The 18,020-nt window shown below is 38.8% G+C and overlaps 2 protein-coding genes across 2 annotated transcripts in view; both read right to left on the bottom strand.

The window, feature by feature from the left end:
* Positions 1-1,908, bottom strand: part of hcrtr2 (hypocretin (orexin) receptor 2) — a 14,867-nt gene extending 12,959 nt beyond the window's left edge. The window contains exon 1 of the mRNA XM_020603139.1: positions 1,526-1,908. Within this exon, the coding sequence (XP_020458795.1) occupies positions 1,526-1,745 (220 nt within the window). The 5' untranslated portion in view covers positions 1,746-1,908. The remainder of the gene's footprint in view (positions 1-1,525) is intronic.
* Positions 1,909-7,099: 5,191 nt separating this feature from the next.
* On the bottom strand, positions 7,100-15,585 carry fam83b (family with sequence similarity 83 member B). Its single transcript, XM_020603069.1, has 5 exons — positions 15,533-15,585; positions 13,252-13,725; positions 11,796-11,960; positions 10,037-10,161; positions 7,100-9,077 (listed from the first exon to the last, which is right to left on the bottom strand). The coding sequence occupies exons 2-5, from the start codon at positions 13,699-13,701 to the stop codon at positions 7,100-7,102; spliced, it is 2,718 nt and encodes a 905-aa protein (XP_020458725.1). The 5' UTR covers positions 13,702-13,725; positions 15,533-15,585.
* Between the last annotated feature and the right edge of the window lie 2,435 nt (positions 15,586-18,020).

The following is an 18,020-nucleotide window of genomic DNA, read 5'->3' as shown; positions in this document are numbered from 1 at the left end:
TATGGCCCACAAGCGCCTGCAGAGAGTGGTAAAGACTGTGGAGAAGATCACCAGGACCCCACTGCCCTCTCTGCAGAGCATTTACCACCACAGGCTGTGTAGGAAAGCTGCCTCCATCCTCAAAGATCCCACCCAGCCCCAGCACAAACTGTTCACCTTCCTACCCTCTGGCCAGAGGTTCAGAAGTGTGAAATGCAGGACCTCCAGACTGAAAAACTCTGTTTCCCTCTGCCATCAGACTCCTAAACGCCCGAGGAGTTTATTACCAGGAAATACGTCATGTATTGTTTACATTCTGTTTGCACATGCATAATTGCACATTGGCTGTTGACTGCTGCACATGCTGCTCCCATGCAGCATACATTCTCTATTATATTCTTTTATTATATTGCTGCATTTGCTGCTTAAAGTGCCTTAGATTTTGTTATTTATCTACTTCATATTTCATTTGTATTTTTGTGGCATTCATGTGGACGGCAAAGAAAGAATTTCATTGTACAAGGAAACAAGTTTCCTAACTGTGCATATAAGACAAACACTTTGAACTTGAACTATAGTGACATTATGGTTATATTAGGTTTGATAAAAAGGCTCATTAAACTGGTGTGAGATAAAATAAGGGAAGAATGGTGTGGTATTGAGAGACTACTCTATAATTGACTGTATGAGAATAACACTGATTTAAACTGCTTTTCTTATGGACATGGTTCAATGAGCTTTTTATGTATTCCAACGTGTATTACACCTCTTCAGTCTCAATCTGAGGAACAATTCTGCAGGTGTAGTTGCGAATTGAAAGAGATCATGAAATGATTCACTCTACACAGCTCATTTCACAGTTCATGATTCCGTAGTTTGTAGAGAGAAATCTGCTCCGTTTGGGTTTGCTGTCGCTGCAATCGTGTGCACAATGTCATGTTATTGATCCTGAGAACAGTCCCAGTTAAGATAAACACGCTTAAATAGAGATAAATAGAATAAATACAGATAAATGGCACAAAGCTGCAGAAAAAGCCACTGAGAGTCAAAATACAAATGAGAAGTACGACTTTCTTGTCCAAGTAAGAGAAAAATAATTATAACAACAGTTGCACGGCATTTTCCTCATATTCTGAATCTAAATATGAGTCATAAAAATATACGAAGCGGCGAAACAGACCAATAAGGAAAAATGATGAACGAGAATGGGGAAAGCTTTTTTCAGAAATGTTATGTGCGCGTACACGCCCCCTACAATCTGTATCTTCACACACGTCCGAGGATGTCCGATTTTGATGATTTCGAGCTGCGCTTCGCTGCAGTGAGACGCGCACTGTTACGCATCCTCCTCGGTCCTTCTCCACCAACAGACGCACCGCTGCAATTCCTCTGAACATAAAAGGAAAACCTGTTGCACCTGTTGCATTCGTTTTAATTGGCTTAACCTTAACCCTGACCCACTTCCACTGAATGAGATACTGTGTGTAATAAAAAAAAACTGATTGTGTGAATGGGAAAAGTATATCCAATCAAATGTGCCACTTACCCAGCGAGTTTCCAATGAGTGAAACGAAGAAAACAACAATGTAAGCTACTATGAGAACCCATTCATACTGCTTGGGGTGTAAGTACTCCGTCCAGATGTATCTCAGAAGTTCGTCGTCCTCATCAGCAGATGATGAGTGCAGATGTAACTCCGTTTTGTTGGTTCCATGTGTAGAAGATGAACAACTCTCGCAATCCATATTCCCAGTGTTCCCAGACATCCTTCGAGGTATTTCAGTGTGTCTAGTATTCTGTTAAAAGTGGGTCTGCAGTGACCACAGGTCGTTGAGCAGACTGCTCACACGCAGACGGCACTTGAGCGCGATAATTAGACGCCCCACCGACCTCGTCAAGTGTGGCGCCGATTTCGCCTCAGACAGCAGGGTCAACCACCAACATCTGAAGCCAGCTATGACCTACTTCACCAACCCACCCTCCAAAGAAGGCTGCGGTGGGTGGGGTCTTTTGGTGCAGCAGTTCTGTGCATATTATGTTACTGATGAGAACAGTGCGTGTGTGAGAAAAGTGGCCTTAGATGTGGTGAAAACCTGCAGGAAGACGAAAACTGCACAAATGCCAGTGTGGGTTCTGTCTGTCTGTCCAATTAATCCGAATTTATGATAAATCACTGGGGTAGCAACTCTTTGTTAGCCTATATCCTGTATTGGAGGCATTGCCACAGGAGCAGAAATGAAATTGGATTCTTATTCTGCATTTATTTTGTTCCTTTAAGTTATACTCACATCACAGCAACAACAACAAAGTCAAACCTATTAGGAAACAAGCCTCTGGTAAAACAGATTTGCCAGACACAATACAGGAAAGGTTCCCAGCTCACATACAGACTGGAGATGAAATGAGAGGTTTGTTCTAAAGCTAAATAAAGTATACTGCAGGCATGGTTGAAGGCAGCTGTGAAGTCATGATTAAAGCTGCATAAATTAAAATAAAATCAGCAAATTTAAAGATTTATTTATTTACAGTACACAGTTCCATGACACAATATGGGAAGACCTGATCCAGACTTTTGTTTCTGTAGATTTTTCTATCCTGACTTTCATCTTCTTTTAGACACCTGACAAGATTGAGCTGTCCACACTAACTTTAGGGACAATTACTGAATAGTTTTCCTGATAAGAATTCCCCCCAAATTATGAAAAAACATATTTTTCCTTACCGAGGATTGTAGGGCAAAAACATAAAGAATGGGAAAATATTTGTAACTGTTTGAAACTGTTCATAGTACTTCACAAAGACAGAGTAAAAAGACAAATTAGATTATTTATATTCTGAAATTGCATCTCCAAAAAAAAAGATCAAGTCTGTTCTAAGTACTGATCTAAGCCTGAATCCAGTGCTTTTCATTCTTGGAATCCTCACTACATCAGTGTTCCGGTTTAACTTTCTTGCTTCCTTTTCTTAAGCTTGATTTAGTTGTATCTGATCGGACCTCTAAATTATCTCATCACTGCATGCCTTGACTGTCAGGGAAGAGACAATGCCTCCTACACAGGAGCCTTTATAGAAGAAATTATAAAGTTTAAGACTGTTCACATGGTTTTTCTGTGTGAAGGTACATACAGTAAATGTTATATTCACTTTAGTGTCTTTTAGTGTCTGCTTTTGATTAAAAAAAATGGCTGCCTTGTACAACTAGAAACTCGCATTAATTACTCCTCAGTAACTTTTTTTTAGCAAGATCTGCTCCTTACAGTGGCTCGTTTCCATGCAGTCCCGGGCACTTCAAACAGGCTCTGACATAAAACTGTATTTATCTCACCAACTAAAATTGAACATAGTATATGCCTGCAGGACTTTTGTTCCATATATTCATGATACAGTTACATTCATTTGTGCTTTGACATCAGAAACTCCTGAATAAAATGATTAGAATAAAAGGTAGACTCATTCCAGTACAGCCAGTAATTATACAGTCGGATGCAGCTGAGTTTAGCCATTAGTCATTAGTCCCAGTGAGCTGTGCAAGCTCACATAGTTGTCTGGGGACAGTTGTCAGGCATACCATCCATCTACATCATGACCTATTGTAATCTAGCACACTAAATGCATTGTATGGAAATGTGACTATCCCATGGTGTAGCCATTTAAGAACTGTTTCACTGTTCACATCATTACATGCACAATAGTTCATGCAACTGTCAAAATAGGTCAAGCCCATAAGTATTGTGAATTCCACATACATAGATACAGATGCTTCAGAAACTATTCCCACCCCCTTCACCTTTTGCACATTATAATATACTGTAAATTGCAATTTTTTAAAATATATATTTCAAAAATAATTTCACAAAGTAGGAAAATGTGGAAAAGGCAAAGGGGTATGAATACTTTATTTACAGAACCATTATATAACTCTTGGTTGTTTTTTTTTAAGATTCTCAACCATTGATTACTTTTGTACCAATAAAGTACCTCCAAAGGGCCAGTATAACCAGTAAAATATAGTATTTGCTCAAGTGCTCCATTGATAAAACAGTTGTACATGTGTTCTGACACACTTCGGGTCTCATCTGTAACTTTTATGAGCTACATTTGTGGCCTCTGTAATATAAAACTTCCAAATATGCTGTGTGAAAAATGACAGATTGGATCAACTGTGGAAGAAGCTGAAAATTGTTAATGGGGAGAATCAGAGCAAAGAAAGCTTGTAGTTTGCGAGATTAAAAGCCTATCCTCAAATGGTTTTCTATTATGAATTTTGGACTTCATATAATGTTTAAATTGATTCATATCATTAAACTTAGTAGACTTATCACACATTACTGTAAAATGAGGTAAACCCTCTATTATTGGTGTTGTCAGACTAATCTCCACTGCTAAATGTTCTGAAACATGTAGAGACCAGGAGATTTGTCTTTTTTACATAAAATCCAAACATAGTAAGCATTAAGGCTTGTTGACAAGATATTTAGTCTAAAAATGGCACGTTATTTTTCATTTTAATAGATGGAAACCATAACGTCTTCCGTCAAATGTCCATTATGGTTGAACTGCATTTGAGGCAGGAAGAGTTTGGCCTTTTATGTTGAGAAATAAGAAAAGAAAAGGTCTAGACATCCAGGACATATCGACAAATCTTAATTCACATGGAAAAAAAGACACAGGGCTATCAAACTGGATAACACCAGCATATTGTTTTTAGTGCTGACTGAGTCATCTGGACATAAGGAGTAAATAAATATTATTCACTCCTTAATTTTACTCCCTTTTCAATATCAGTGATGTAATGAATTACAAAAGTATTTTTACCAAGTGACCCTTCTTGTTGTTATTTATCTGATGTTTAATTTTATATTAATAACAGTGTTTGTTTCTTTGACCCATTACTTGGTGGTAAAATGCTTTAAGGGATCCTGAACAACAGTCTTTATCTGTTTACTCAGAAACTAATTACAAGGAAAGTAACACTCTTAAATCACTGTCATTCTCTGAGCCATTTAAATTCATGCCTGCTGTGACTAAGTAGAGCCTCACAGATGGCAGGTTTTGAACATTTAATTATTTTTGAAAGACTCCAGTGTATTGGACTTCAAGGTAAGCTCATGCTCTTATGTTTTCAGTTTATATATCGTTAAGCTTTTTTCAGAGGAAGCCTAGAAGTCATACACATCAAGCAAAAAGTTCCATTTTCCGTCTTTAGCCTATTTAGATTACCTCCTCTCACCATCCCTTTATGTTGCTTAAATATTAAATTGCCTGGATGACTTGTACTGGATCAGAACGTTGCCAGTAAAAGCTTACAGTAGTGCTGATTCCTCTTTGCAGGTATTTTTCTATGTTTGTATGTTGTATTTTTTCTATTTCAACAATCAACCCATTTTAGATGTCTCCATTCTGTCAAATGCCAGGAAATGCAGTCAAACTGTGATTGGTCAATAGAAGTTAAAGTTGACTAAGACCTTTCAAATTCTTTCCTCTAAGTGCTAGAGTGACAAATTGCTCCCATTTATGGAGCAAACTGTCTGAGTCAGTTCCATTTCTCATTTATGAACTTTTAGGCTGAGCTCTATTGAAAATAAGCATGTCATTTGCATAGCTCCCCCATAGATGGCAGGCACAAAAACAAACTAATCATCATTTTCATAATCATTTTATCAGCAGAAAGTACACTAAGTGTGGAAAGTTCTGTGCCTAAAAGGAGATACATGTCACCGAGAAAGAGAACCAGTGTGGGACTAGATGGCAAGCAACATCAAAATAAATAAAATAAGTTTAAAATTTCACTGAATCTATTGCAATAAGCACTTACAGTAAGCATAATGAATGAATATTCATATAATAAGAATTACAGAGATGTATTCTTCCACTGGTCATGTACATCTTTTAGACTAGAGACCACGTTGCTTTCCACTTTAAGCACAAGCCCTTCACTTTGAGTAAAAGGATGGAAGCCTCTTATGAAACATAAAATCCTTGAGTCGTCCCTGAGTTGCCATTGTACTGCATTTTTCATTACACTTAAGGCTGAATTTTGCCTTGAGGCACAATGTCCCTTAGATGAGTGACGTCTTTCAAAGAGGAAGCCCTTTTGAAAGAGGCTTAATAAAAGATGTGGTCTTTTACACAATTATTTCCACCCAGCAGTCTGTTCGACACATACTGTACAGTAAATGACAAGTATGTGGTGACATTGTGATACGTTTTTCATCATATGGAGTGGTGGTTAGCTTACATGCTGATGTCAATATCTTCACTTTGACATGCTGATAACACTCTGAATTAGGTTTGGTTATCATTTGGATTTTTTTTTTTCTCATAGTGGTGCTAAAACAATACTTTTAAAACAGTGCTGGTATCCAGTAAAAGTAAAGGAAACCTTATTGCAGCACCACTAGCTTAATTGATGCACACTCTGAGCTAAAAAAAAATAGCACACAGCAGAAGTTCACCAACAAGCGGTTCGTAAAATGTTGATGTTACCAAGCAACGTTAAAGGGTGAATAAGTGTAATGATGGCGTTCGCACGTGCAGTAACGCTTCTGTTGCCTGTATTGTCTATTTCACAGCATCGGAGGGTAAATAGTTCAAGTGCATTTAAGTGGCACTGAAATGAGGCACCAAAATCTGCATTGTGCTTCGGTCCTATAGATACCGATTGTATAGGAACCAGTGACATATTATCACCGGGTTTCGGTACCCATCCCTACTTTGAATATATGGTTTGTACACACACACACACACACACACACACACACACACTTGCAACAATAAATTGTATACATATCAGGCATTTTCACACAACTACTACAGTACTTTGTATCCACAGGATTTGGATTTATTGCCTAAGTTAATGCCAGTTGAGAACAGATGTGAAAACAAAATGCTATATAAAAATGTCTTTCTATATTATATCATATAAAAGCATGGAGCACGTATTCATATAAAAATGTATTCTCCTTTCAACGGTATGCATTAGTGCATCTGTACTGCAAATGTAAACAGTGTTTTCTAAACACGTTTTCCAAAGTAAACAAAGAAATAAAGACCAACTATACAGATATAAACATTAATAACAAGTGACCCATATAGACTGTGTATGCTAATACAGGTGTCATTACTTGTTCTTGTGTATGAGATTTCCCATTCTTTGAAAGAATTTTTCCAGCTTATTTTCATGGTGCCCTCGTGCAGGCCGAGCGGGGCTGTGCTCAGTAGCTGCCTCCACTTTAGGAAGCCCTTTGCTTTTCTCTTGAGACTGTGTGTTTCCAAAGCTTTGTGTAGAGCGCAGAAAGTGTTTCTTTTCCAATGAATGGAACGGCTCAAATCTGCTGTATATGCGATTCTCTGCACCGCGATCTTTGACCCAGCTTCCTGTGTCGAGGCTGGTTTTTTCAGTTTTGACAAAAATGGCAGGTTTCTTCTTTGTGGTAGTTTTGTGGCGAGATATCTCTGGTGGCTGCTGTTGCTCCTCAGTCTTGAATCGAGGCTTTGAAGAGTTTAGATCATTGTGCTCTGAGAAGGACCTGACTGAGTCAGTCATGCTTTCATAAAATTTTCCACTTCCACCTGATGTTTTCACCTCATCCTCAGCTGTTAAGGTGTCTGTACTACCACCTGACTTGAGACTCGATGTTTCCACACTTCCCATCGAATCTTCTTTTCTCTCTGGTATGTTCAGTAAAGATTTTATTTTGTTGGAAGCCTTCTTTAGAGAGTGCTGGGAGCCCACACTGTTGTGTTTAGCTGTCACATCCACCGCTGCTGCAGACACAGTCCTGGTCAGCGGCTCCTGCCATTTAGGAGTATTGGAGCTCTTGGTGCCTGTGATACTCTTGACATCATGATGAGAGACAGATCTCTGGTCTTCATTCAGATTTGACACATATCCTCCATTCTGTGCACTGATCCCTGCTGTGCTTCTGTTTATGCTGTGCATCTTTCTAAACGCTCCATACACATGACCTGAGGATTCATATTTGTACTCAATGTTTGATCTCGAATCCGCCACACTATGCCTTTTGTGCCAACTGTCTGCAAAGATGTCAGGGTTTGTGATGATCTGTCCACCTTTAGCTCTGCCGAGGCTGGCATATGTGGAGTGGTAAGAGTTTCTCCCTGGACCACAGCTTGCATTATTATGACTGCTGTCCAAAGTCTGTAAACTCTGCTGCTTTAAAATGAACTCATGATTAATTCTATTCTCAGGGGCTTGTGTAGGATGCCACTGCATTGATGAGTAGTGCAAAAGTGCTGCTGAAGAGCCAATACCTGTGGAAGTGTTGTTTATGTGTCTGTTAGGCTCCATTTGTTCTGGGATGTGGGACCTGAAAGCAGGGGAAGGCCTCATCCTCCCCCTGTCCATCAGTTCAAACTGGTCTAAATAGTCACAAGAGTCTCCAAATGGGATGTCAGAGTTTTTGAGGTAAGACTCAATCCTCCATGTGCGCAGGAAGGACTTGGCTGTTTTCTCTAGTGTTGGCATGTTCTGCTGCATGTTTAGAACCTGTTTGTCATTGCCATTGTAAGACTGACGCAGGTTTTGACCTCTGTACATCTGTGGCACTTGTAAGCAATTGTCCATCAGATAGTTATTTGCTCCATTTCCTGTTTCTCTGGAGATATTCCAATTGCTCGATCGGGCCGGGATATTCTCTGGCATATATCCATCTTGTCTCTCCCCTGCGTAGCTGTGCCTTTTCAGGAAGTTCATTGCTTCTGTAGATTGTAACTGTGACATCCGGTCCTGAGCATTGATACCATTCTCAATAAAGGGTCTGAGATTGTGACGCTCCTCTTCAAACAGTCTCTCTTCAAGGTCTCTCCTGCCCAGGTTCCTCTCACAAGTCTTCCGATAGACTGTGTCTAGTGTGTGCCTCAACTGGTCCCTCCGCTCGATTTTGTGGGCAGAATGAGATTTTGGTAAAATCTGTTGTGGTCCATTGTGTTGGAACAAACCCTCCGGGGGGCACAGTTCAGCTGGTGCAGTTGACCGGGCATAGAGTATTCGAAACTCCTCATCGTACGATTTCACCAGATGACCTGTAATGACCTGCACCATACTCAGATTGATCTTCTCAAAGGACCAAGCAAAGCTGGAAACAAACACAAAAACACAAATATTCATTTATTTCATGTAGAGAACAATTTGTGGTATAACACTTTAAATGCTGAATTACTGTATGTGTTGAGGTTAAAGTTAATTTGTCTTCTATTAGGACATAAAACTACACACAAAGAAAAATAATTATAATTTTAAAAGATCATTTCAGGATTGAGATGTTTTTAAGCAAAGAGCTGTTTTTTGTTTATATTTACACTGAAATATAGCTCAAATATTTTTCGTTGTTGCTATATTTACTAGGAACCGTTGTTTTTTTTTCATATTCATAAACAACATTTAATCTCAAACTGCTTCAAAAGAAACAATAAGAAATGAAGACAGCAATTTTGTTGTAAGTGACAGTTCATGTAGTGTTTTGGTTTATGAGTACATGATTATATACAGTATATATACTAGACAATTGGCTGGAAACCGGTGCATATTGCTTTGAATAAGAACTAAGTTAACTCAACGAAATGCCTCATACAGGGCAGGGTGTGAATGGAATACATTACCTACATAAGTTACGAGTGAAAATAGTGCTTCTAGTCCTAATTTTCAACTAAAAAAGTATTTACGAGAAAGAACTTTCAGATAAAATAGCTTTTCTTTGAAAATATGTATATATACTTGGCATTTAAATCTGTTTTTTGATCTCTGTGTTTGTCTGTGACCATTTAGTGCTAACGTTATTGTGTGCTATGGGTGTAATATATTGGTATAATGTTCGGGGTGTGTCAAATATAATGTTAGTGTGTTATGTCATGCAAATATATTAGTTTTGTACTGTAAAGAGGGTAATTAGTGTTGTCGCATGTATGTATATTTGTAAAAGGACCCCAGGAAGAATAGCCACTGAATACAGTAGCTAATGGAGATCCAGTTAAACAAACATTTAACATATACCTCAGTGGTCTAAGTCACAGCTCCTCTTGTTCTACGGTTTTTTACCTGTATGAGCCATAAATCGCTGTGTGGCAGTCGACTAGAAGGAACCTCTGCTCCATCGCTCCATGAAATTTTGCTCCTGATCGACAGAGGTAATCTTGACCTTTCACTGTGCGCACCCTCATGTTCTGTAGCAAGAACAGTGAAATGTCAGAAAAGATTTGTCACTGTTAACGTTCACAGCAGAATGTAAAACGTATAAAAGTATGTCAATCATCAAATAAACATCTGAGAAGAACAGATGCACTGTGCAGATGAGGACCATTCAGAAGATCTGCAATATGTTGGATTTGTTGAGTCCCTTAGTTGTTGTTGTACTGTAATTGCCATGTTTATATCTTTAGTACCATTGGACCTGATAAATAAGTAGGACAAAACAGGTTTTGAAAAAAGGCTTTTACTTTTTTTTTTTTTTACTGAAGATGAATTCCATTCATGTGCTTTGTTGTTAGATATGAAGCTACAGTATAGATGGTTAGCTCTAAAGCACACCCATGCACGGTAATACCTTGTTTGTTAAATGTATACAAACCCTGCAGTGTAAATACAAGTTGTGGTTTTGTGTGCCAGAGCTCTAGTGGTGCTGTTAGGCAGATTTGGTTAACACAGGCAGGCAGGTGCGTTGATGTTAGCAATGACAGTGACAGACAAGCAAGTAAGCAGACACAGAGACAACAAAAGCGCAAAAGGAGCAGCAGAAATCAAAAACAGCCTGATAAGATTAGAACAAGAGCTGAAACTCTACATCTGGTACAAGACAATAGACCAGTGCCAACCGGGACACTGCACAGGCAGCAGTTCGTTCTTCAGCATCTGTGGTGTTCAAAGGTGTATTTGCATTGTTGTAGAGAAACAAACGTAGAGTGCACTTTGTCGTTATTTTGTGTGTAGTGCATTGTGCCAGCTCTGAGCGGACATCCGTGGCACCTGTTTAAGTTATATTAAGTTTCAGAATATGCCCTATGTCAGTGCGTGGACACAAGTAGGAGGTGGAGTGAAGCACTGTATGGTGGCAGCCAGACTCGTGAAAGAAACTCGAAATCAGCAGGTTAGACTTAAAAAAATCAGAGTCTGCCATAAAATCGCAAACAGTGTATGTCTACTGTTGGCCACAGCTTGCACTGACAAAAAACTACTTAGCCTACTTGTGTTTTCGAACTTCCCAAACTGTACAATGACAACTATCCTCATATCCAGACCACACAAAGATAGACAGCAAATTCAAATGGCTAAATATTAGCATGCAATTTCAGCTATCATGATTGTTTATATAAAACAGTTTGTGTCTCTGAAACATAGTGATCTACTGTTGTTTTAGCTGTCAGCTACTTGGGAGGTTTACTGCACCAACCAGCACAACACCTGCAGCACAAAACGCTGGATTTTCTGCAATAATGCGAATATGCCTTGTGTCAGGTGACTGGGAATGCAGGCAGAGTTTGGTGACTGGAAATAGTATAGCACGGCACAGAAGCAAAATGGCCACAATAAACAGTGTTGAGACAGGAATCATGTTAAGGTAAGAGAGTTGTATTAGTTGTCTGATCGAATTTGCAAGAAAGCAAATAAGAGCATTTTCAAAAATTATCCTTAAAATGAATGTTCTTTGGAGATGTTAGTGTCTTATGATGCTAGGTGTTTAAAGCAGCAACAACCACAGAAAAACATTTTTAATTACTTTGCACTTCTACAAATTGGGTAAATGTAATGTATAATCCAATCAATTATTAAATTGATGAAATCTGTTAAACTGTATACTTACCCTGAGTTGGTGAATTTTTACATCTTGATTTTCAGCCATGTTGAGGAAATGTTTCAGATGAAAATGATCCAGAAGCACATATACTGGGACTCCTCGTATAGAGGCATCAACAATTTCTTTGAATATATCCACATCAGTAAATGTGTCCATCACAATGGCAATGACCTGTGAAGACGAAGTGAATTGTAAATGGAAGGCAGCATAAGTTTATGCAGTGAGAGCAGCAAATTTGAGTTTACTGAATGGAGATAAACTATTTTGTATCTATAATTAATACAACATATTTATTTCTTGCACATCAATTTTCACTTCTGGAAGAATTGTGAGGATTTGAGGATGGGGTTAAAGCCTTTTTGCTCAGTTTCTCTATTAATTTCAGTGATGCTGCAGTGAAAGAAATTGGGGAAGAAACTGTCCTTATGTCTGGTTGTTTTGGTGTACAGTGACCTGTAGCGCCCTCCAGAGGGGAAGAGTTCAGGGGTTTCCCTGTAGCCAATGATGTTTTTCAGGCTTCTCCACACAGACGAAGGGGTCATTGGCTGAAAACTGGTTTTTCAGATTTTTGGAGAAGCTCCTCTTTGCTACCCTGATCTCCCTTTGTGGTGTGTTCCTGGCCTGCCTGCACAGGATCATGTCCCCATTTCTGTAGGTTTCCTCTGTGGCATGACAAAGCTGCTTTAGTTTTACTGTGAATTAGAGCTTCTTGTTGTATGTGCAAAAGGTCTTGGTGAGCACACATGTCCTCACAAAAGCTGATGTATGATGTCACAGTGTCAGTGAGTTCATCCAGGTAGGTTCAGCCTCGAATACACTCCAGTCTGTGAAGTCAAAGCAGGCCTATAGTTCTGACTTCACAGCTTTAAGTTTCTGCCTGTAAGTTGGGATGAGATGGACCATGCAGTGATCAGACAGACCAAGGGCTGCATGGGGGGGGGGGTCAGACAAGTGTGCGTATTTGTAATTTTGGGGAACAGATACTAGTCTTTTTTTTTTTTGTTAATTTGGTTTAGTAAGAGCCAGTGTAGCACTGCTGTTTTAGTGTAGCTGTTACAGGAGGGAGCTACAGAACTAGATTATGATTCATAATGATGCATTTGGAGAAGTAACTCAGGCGTTAACTTTGTGAGAGGATATGACTGTATAATGAAGTGGTTCCCACACTTTCCTCTCATTATCGTAAGTTGCAAAACCAGATTCTGACCGCATCAACCCAAGCAGACACTCCTTGACTCTGGAAATCAAGAGCAGCAAGGTCTGTGGAACTGCCTTTAGGGGAAAATGTACTTATGACATATTTTAGCAAAGCACAGGTCTCGGATTAATCACAGTGGAGAAGCAGTATGTCTAATTCAGTTTGCTGTGCAAACACAAGGCTTAATCAAGCCAAACATCATACAAGAGAGGGTTTTTTTTTTTGTTTCTGTCTTAACAGATTGTTGCCGGTAGTGAAGATTACCTGTCTCGCATCCTGAATATGCTTCCGGATCACCTCTTTGATAGTAGGGTTGTTTGGTCTTGGAGGGTGAAAGAGCAGATCTATATTTGTCTGTAGTTTTTCATGCATGACCTCTGGCCACCCTAAGTCCAAATCCGGTGTTTCCACATCCGAGTGTGTGGGCCAGTATGTCCCTGAGGATGATTGGTTGTCAGGTGAACCATTGATTTCCTCTGCTTGAGTTTGAAGTGGGAGCTGTTCTGCGTTTTTAATGATGAAGAGAAGTTCGTCCTCAGAGAGGAAAGCCCCTGTTCGTTCTTCCTTAAGGAAGTCCTGGTAACTGTCTCTGCCGTCACTCACCAGGCGATCAATGGCCAGGCGATATGACTCCTTATAGTGGGGTTGGATGTAATCCTCTGATTTACAGTCTCCTCTTAATGATGACAGCATGGAAAAGTTTGGCGAATCCATTGCTGCAGACTGTTTCAGCAGGGCCTGTAACAAATAATGGAAATTAATGGAATTCTGTAATGTAAGAGGATTAATGAACAACCAATAAATCAGGCTCTTGGTAAGTTTAATGACACTAAAGAAACTGTAAAGACTTTATTGTAAAGTAACATCTAGTTGGTAGCATTGTAACCTAGCTATGTTTTTATTGTTTCGTTTTTAAACTGTTCTTTTATTGCTTTTATTTATTTTATTTGTTTTTTTACCTTGGACCTTGAGTCTGTAATAAAGTGTCATCATCATCATAATAACTAGTACATAGTAGTTCTTGAGAACTGGAACAGCTAGTTCCAGTTCTCAAGAATTACTTGAGAACAGACTGCTAAATACTTTGTTGATGAAGCACATGTCTCCTGTTTAGATATCTGTCTGCACATTGAACGTATTCTGGTCAAAGGCTGATAAATGACATAGAATCTAAATAAACAAATTATTCAACAAAGTTCTTTTGGAGCTATTTGCTAATTTAACAGTTAGTGGTTTTGTTCATATGTTTTAGTAGCTAAACAGGATGTTGTGTACATTGTTCTAAAGGTTCCAGTGCGTTTATGTTGCACCACACTAGTAAATCAGGTCTGCATTTTCAAGTATGTTTGGTTCAAAAGCACAGCAGTGCATACTCCAGTTATTTTTATCTGTAAGAGTTCCTTCCGTTCTTGAACTTCTTTGGCCAGCAGTAACTAATACACAAATATACCTGTTACTTCTATAGTTAAAACAATAATGTGATTTGTTTCCAACAAGCCACATCATGAGAACTGACTCATCACTATCGGAAGCTGAACATGCTCACAGACGGGAATTAAAGGATAACTTGCACTCACATGCCCAAGAGGGAAATGACATTACTGGACCTGTAGTGCACCTCAGAGTTGAGGTAAAATATAAATGCCTTATGTTTGTGCTTTAATTGTAAACAGCTTGTGTTTCGGTAATTGCATTAGTGCACATGCTGCTCCCATGCAACATACACTCTCATTATATTCTTGTATATTTTTATTATATTGCTGCATTTGCTGCTTAAAGTACCTTAGATTTTGTGTTACTTATTTATCTACTTCATTCATGTGGCATTCATGTGGACGGCAAAGTAAGAATTTCATTGTACAGGGAAACACGTTTCCTAACTGTGCATATGACAAATAAACACTTTGACTTGACTAGTGTGGAATAAAATCTGATTTTTTTAAAATGTATTTTTATAGTAATCCTTTATATGATGCAAATCCCTTCAAACGTGTTGACTTTTAAATCATAAAACAAGTAAATGACACAATATTTCACACACCCAAAAAATCGAGTAAGGGGAAAAATATAATCTGCAGATGTTAATTGCAGTCCTTCTCTCAATGAATATTATGAGGGACTGTGGAGAATATTCTGTGATATTCAACATTAAAAATGTCACTGGATGGAAAAAAAAACCTGTTGCAGTCAGATTACATTTTCAAAACACAAGCTTCTCATATTGGTAATGACGGTATGTCACAGCTAGAGAGCAAATACACAGGTGGACTCAGATTTCATACACTGTACTTCTATTAACCTAGTAGAGTAAAGTTTGTGTGAAAGTTTTGCTTTCAACTTAAATCCATGCATGCAGAAAATGAGGCTTTCACAACAACTGAATGACCGTGTACAGCGATCCTCTGCTCTTTGTTGTAATGAAACTTTTGTTTACATCACCGCTGGCATTTGATATTCTCACAGAGCTGCTTGCGTCTTGTTAGAGGCTTCAAAAACATACACAGTTTGTCACATCATTATCTCATGCTCAACAAGAGTAACTTACATTCAGATTGTGAGCTTTGTGAAAATCCTCTGTACTCCTCCCCGAATGTTCCTCCTTGGTTTATGTATGTTCAGCTTGTTTTACATGTGGAGAAGCTAGCCTGCCGAAAGAGAGAAAGACAGGGAGGTGTTTTAACATGGTAAGCAGTCTGCCGATAGAGGGTGTGGATGCCAGTTTAGACATGCAAATGGTCCGGCTTGAAACTTGCTCACAGGCAGCCATAAACCTGTTTGAGACATGTAGCCACTCCCCTCCTCTGTGCAGGGACAGAGTTCATGTTGACGACAATCAAGATAATAACAGACATTTAAAGAGGCTTTGATGAACACTCGAGGATTAGCAGCACAGGACCTTATCAAATGCTCTGTGCGTCCAGTGCTGTGACATGTACATAAAGTGAGACAGTAATGCTCAATTTCACATTTATTTTTATCCACCTTGTACTTTTTGAACTATATCAGTGAAAAGAAAAGGTTTACAAGACCATTGTGATTGTGTTGCAAGCATGAGTCTCTCAAGCAGCATACCTACAAATCCAAATAACCTCATTTGAACCAAGAAATCATATTTCATTGTAATCTTACATCAAATGTGGGTGAAATATCATGGTGGAATCATTTAAACTGTGGTGGGGATACAGCTGTTCTTGTGCTGCACTTCTGTTTTCCCATCCACATTTAGCAACAAACTATATTAGAGAGTTGATGAGTTTTCTTCTTTTCCCTTTATCTTAATATTATAAAGGAGCATCTCATTAAAACATATACATTCACGAATTGACGCTGCAATCTGCCTAGTTAGTTGTTACCGAGTTTCTTGAGAAACCGACTCATTATGTAGAGTAACATCTACTTTCTTAAGTGAAATGAGTGAAAGCATAAAATCTCTGCAGGGTCAGTTGCATAAACTGAAACATTTTGTTGAGCATAAGTAGGATGTCAACCATTTTAAATAAATAAATACATACATTTTATTGAAATCATTTTGACCTGGCTCAAGATAAAAGTGTAGAAGTTCAGGTCTCAAAAGCTAATGTTTGTATTTGCAATAAATGAAAATCACAGTCAATTATTCACAGCAAATGATAATTACAGGATGTAAGTTTTCTGGTAGCAGTACTTTTTTCAGTTATCAGCCACCAACCCTCCCCATAAGGCGTAACAGGAGGAAATATTTCCATACAGTGAAAGAGTAACTTTAGAGTTCCAGTAAATCTCCACTATCAGCCCCAAAGCAGTTCACAAGTCAGTCCAAGTTTGCTTGTCCTAAATAACACTTTGGCTAAATGACGCTGGTCCTCCCACTGGCTGTAGCACACAGGAAAGACAAAACCTCACCCCTAAATGCCCTGACATGCAAGTACACACTTATACACATGATTATATTTACGGACACTTTTCCACTCTGCATTTTCAGATTGAGAAACTGTCAGTTTAATCATCAGAAATACTCAGAGGTAGTTCAGAATTTTGGGAAGTCCGCTTGATAGTGGACAACACCCTGCCTGCCTCTGTCCCTTCCCTTGGTGCAAAATTCTGTCCACTAGTGCAAAAAACAAAGAAGATTAAAATACATTATTTAGTTTGAGCTAATAAAAAGGGACACGAAGAACAAGATATCTGCACCATTGTTTGGTTGCGTCTTGTATCTGGGTGTGTGTGTAGATTAAGTAACGTATGCAGTCAGTCACAGGGAGTTTTTTTTCCTGAAGCGGCCTCCCTGTGAGTCATCATTTGTGACACCCAATTCCTGCTTCATGCAACTGTTGTGAACAGTTCCACAGGTTGTTCTTGTCTCCTGCTGGCAAGTCTGAGCAAGTGACTTTGTTGTATCATCATCATCATCACGCCTCCAAAGAGCCAAACGCAGGACAGACAGTGTGAAACTGTATGTACTGTACATCTGAATGAAACTGATCACTGAGTAAACTCACTACATAAAGGGAATAGATCAGTCTCAAAGACATTTAATAATCTTTGGTTCTTTTTGTGTTTGACTGTAAAAAACAATATTTTGGATATCTTTCCTCTGAGAAATCCTACAGCGACTGAGCAACAGTCTGAGATGACACAATTATAATAGAAATTTCAGAGGTTTTTCATCATTACTTATCTTCCATTGTGCATTTAAATGCGTGATTGCGGGTGCAAACAAAATGCAACCCACTAGATAATGACTGTTTAAAATATAAGCAGCACAACAGCATATTCACAGAAAAGGTGACATCAAAGTCGTCAGCTCATGTAAATTACAGGTTTAACTGTAACTGCTGAATTTAAATCTCCCCATTGAGGTGGACATTAAACACCTGTTGTTTGGTGGTTTGTGGAGGAGTTAAGTCAGTACAATAGGGAAGTAGCCACACTTCTTAGTTTCTAAGATCCATTTATATAAAGAATCCAAGCCACCCAAGGTCAGATGAGCAGCGATGAAGAATGAATGAAGTGAAACAAGTGGCACTTCAGTCCGATTATCAGTTTTCCTGCTG

This window comes from Monopterus albus, unplaced genomic scaffold, assembly GCF_001952655.1.
Source record: "Monopterus albus unplaced genomic scaffold, M_albus_1.0 scaffold60.1, whole genome shotgun sequence".
NCBI classification, from domain to species: Eukaryota; Metazoa; Chordata; class Actinopteri; order Synbranchiformes; family Synbranchidae; genus Monopterus; species Monopterus albus.
Note: the sequence above shows the minus strand (reverse complement) of the source record. Positions and strands in the feature narration are given on the sequence as shown.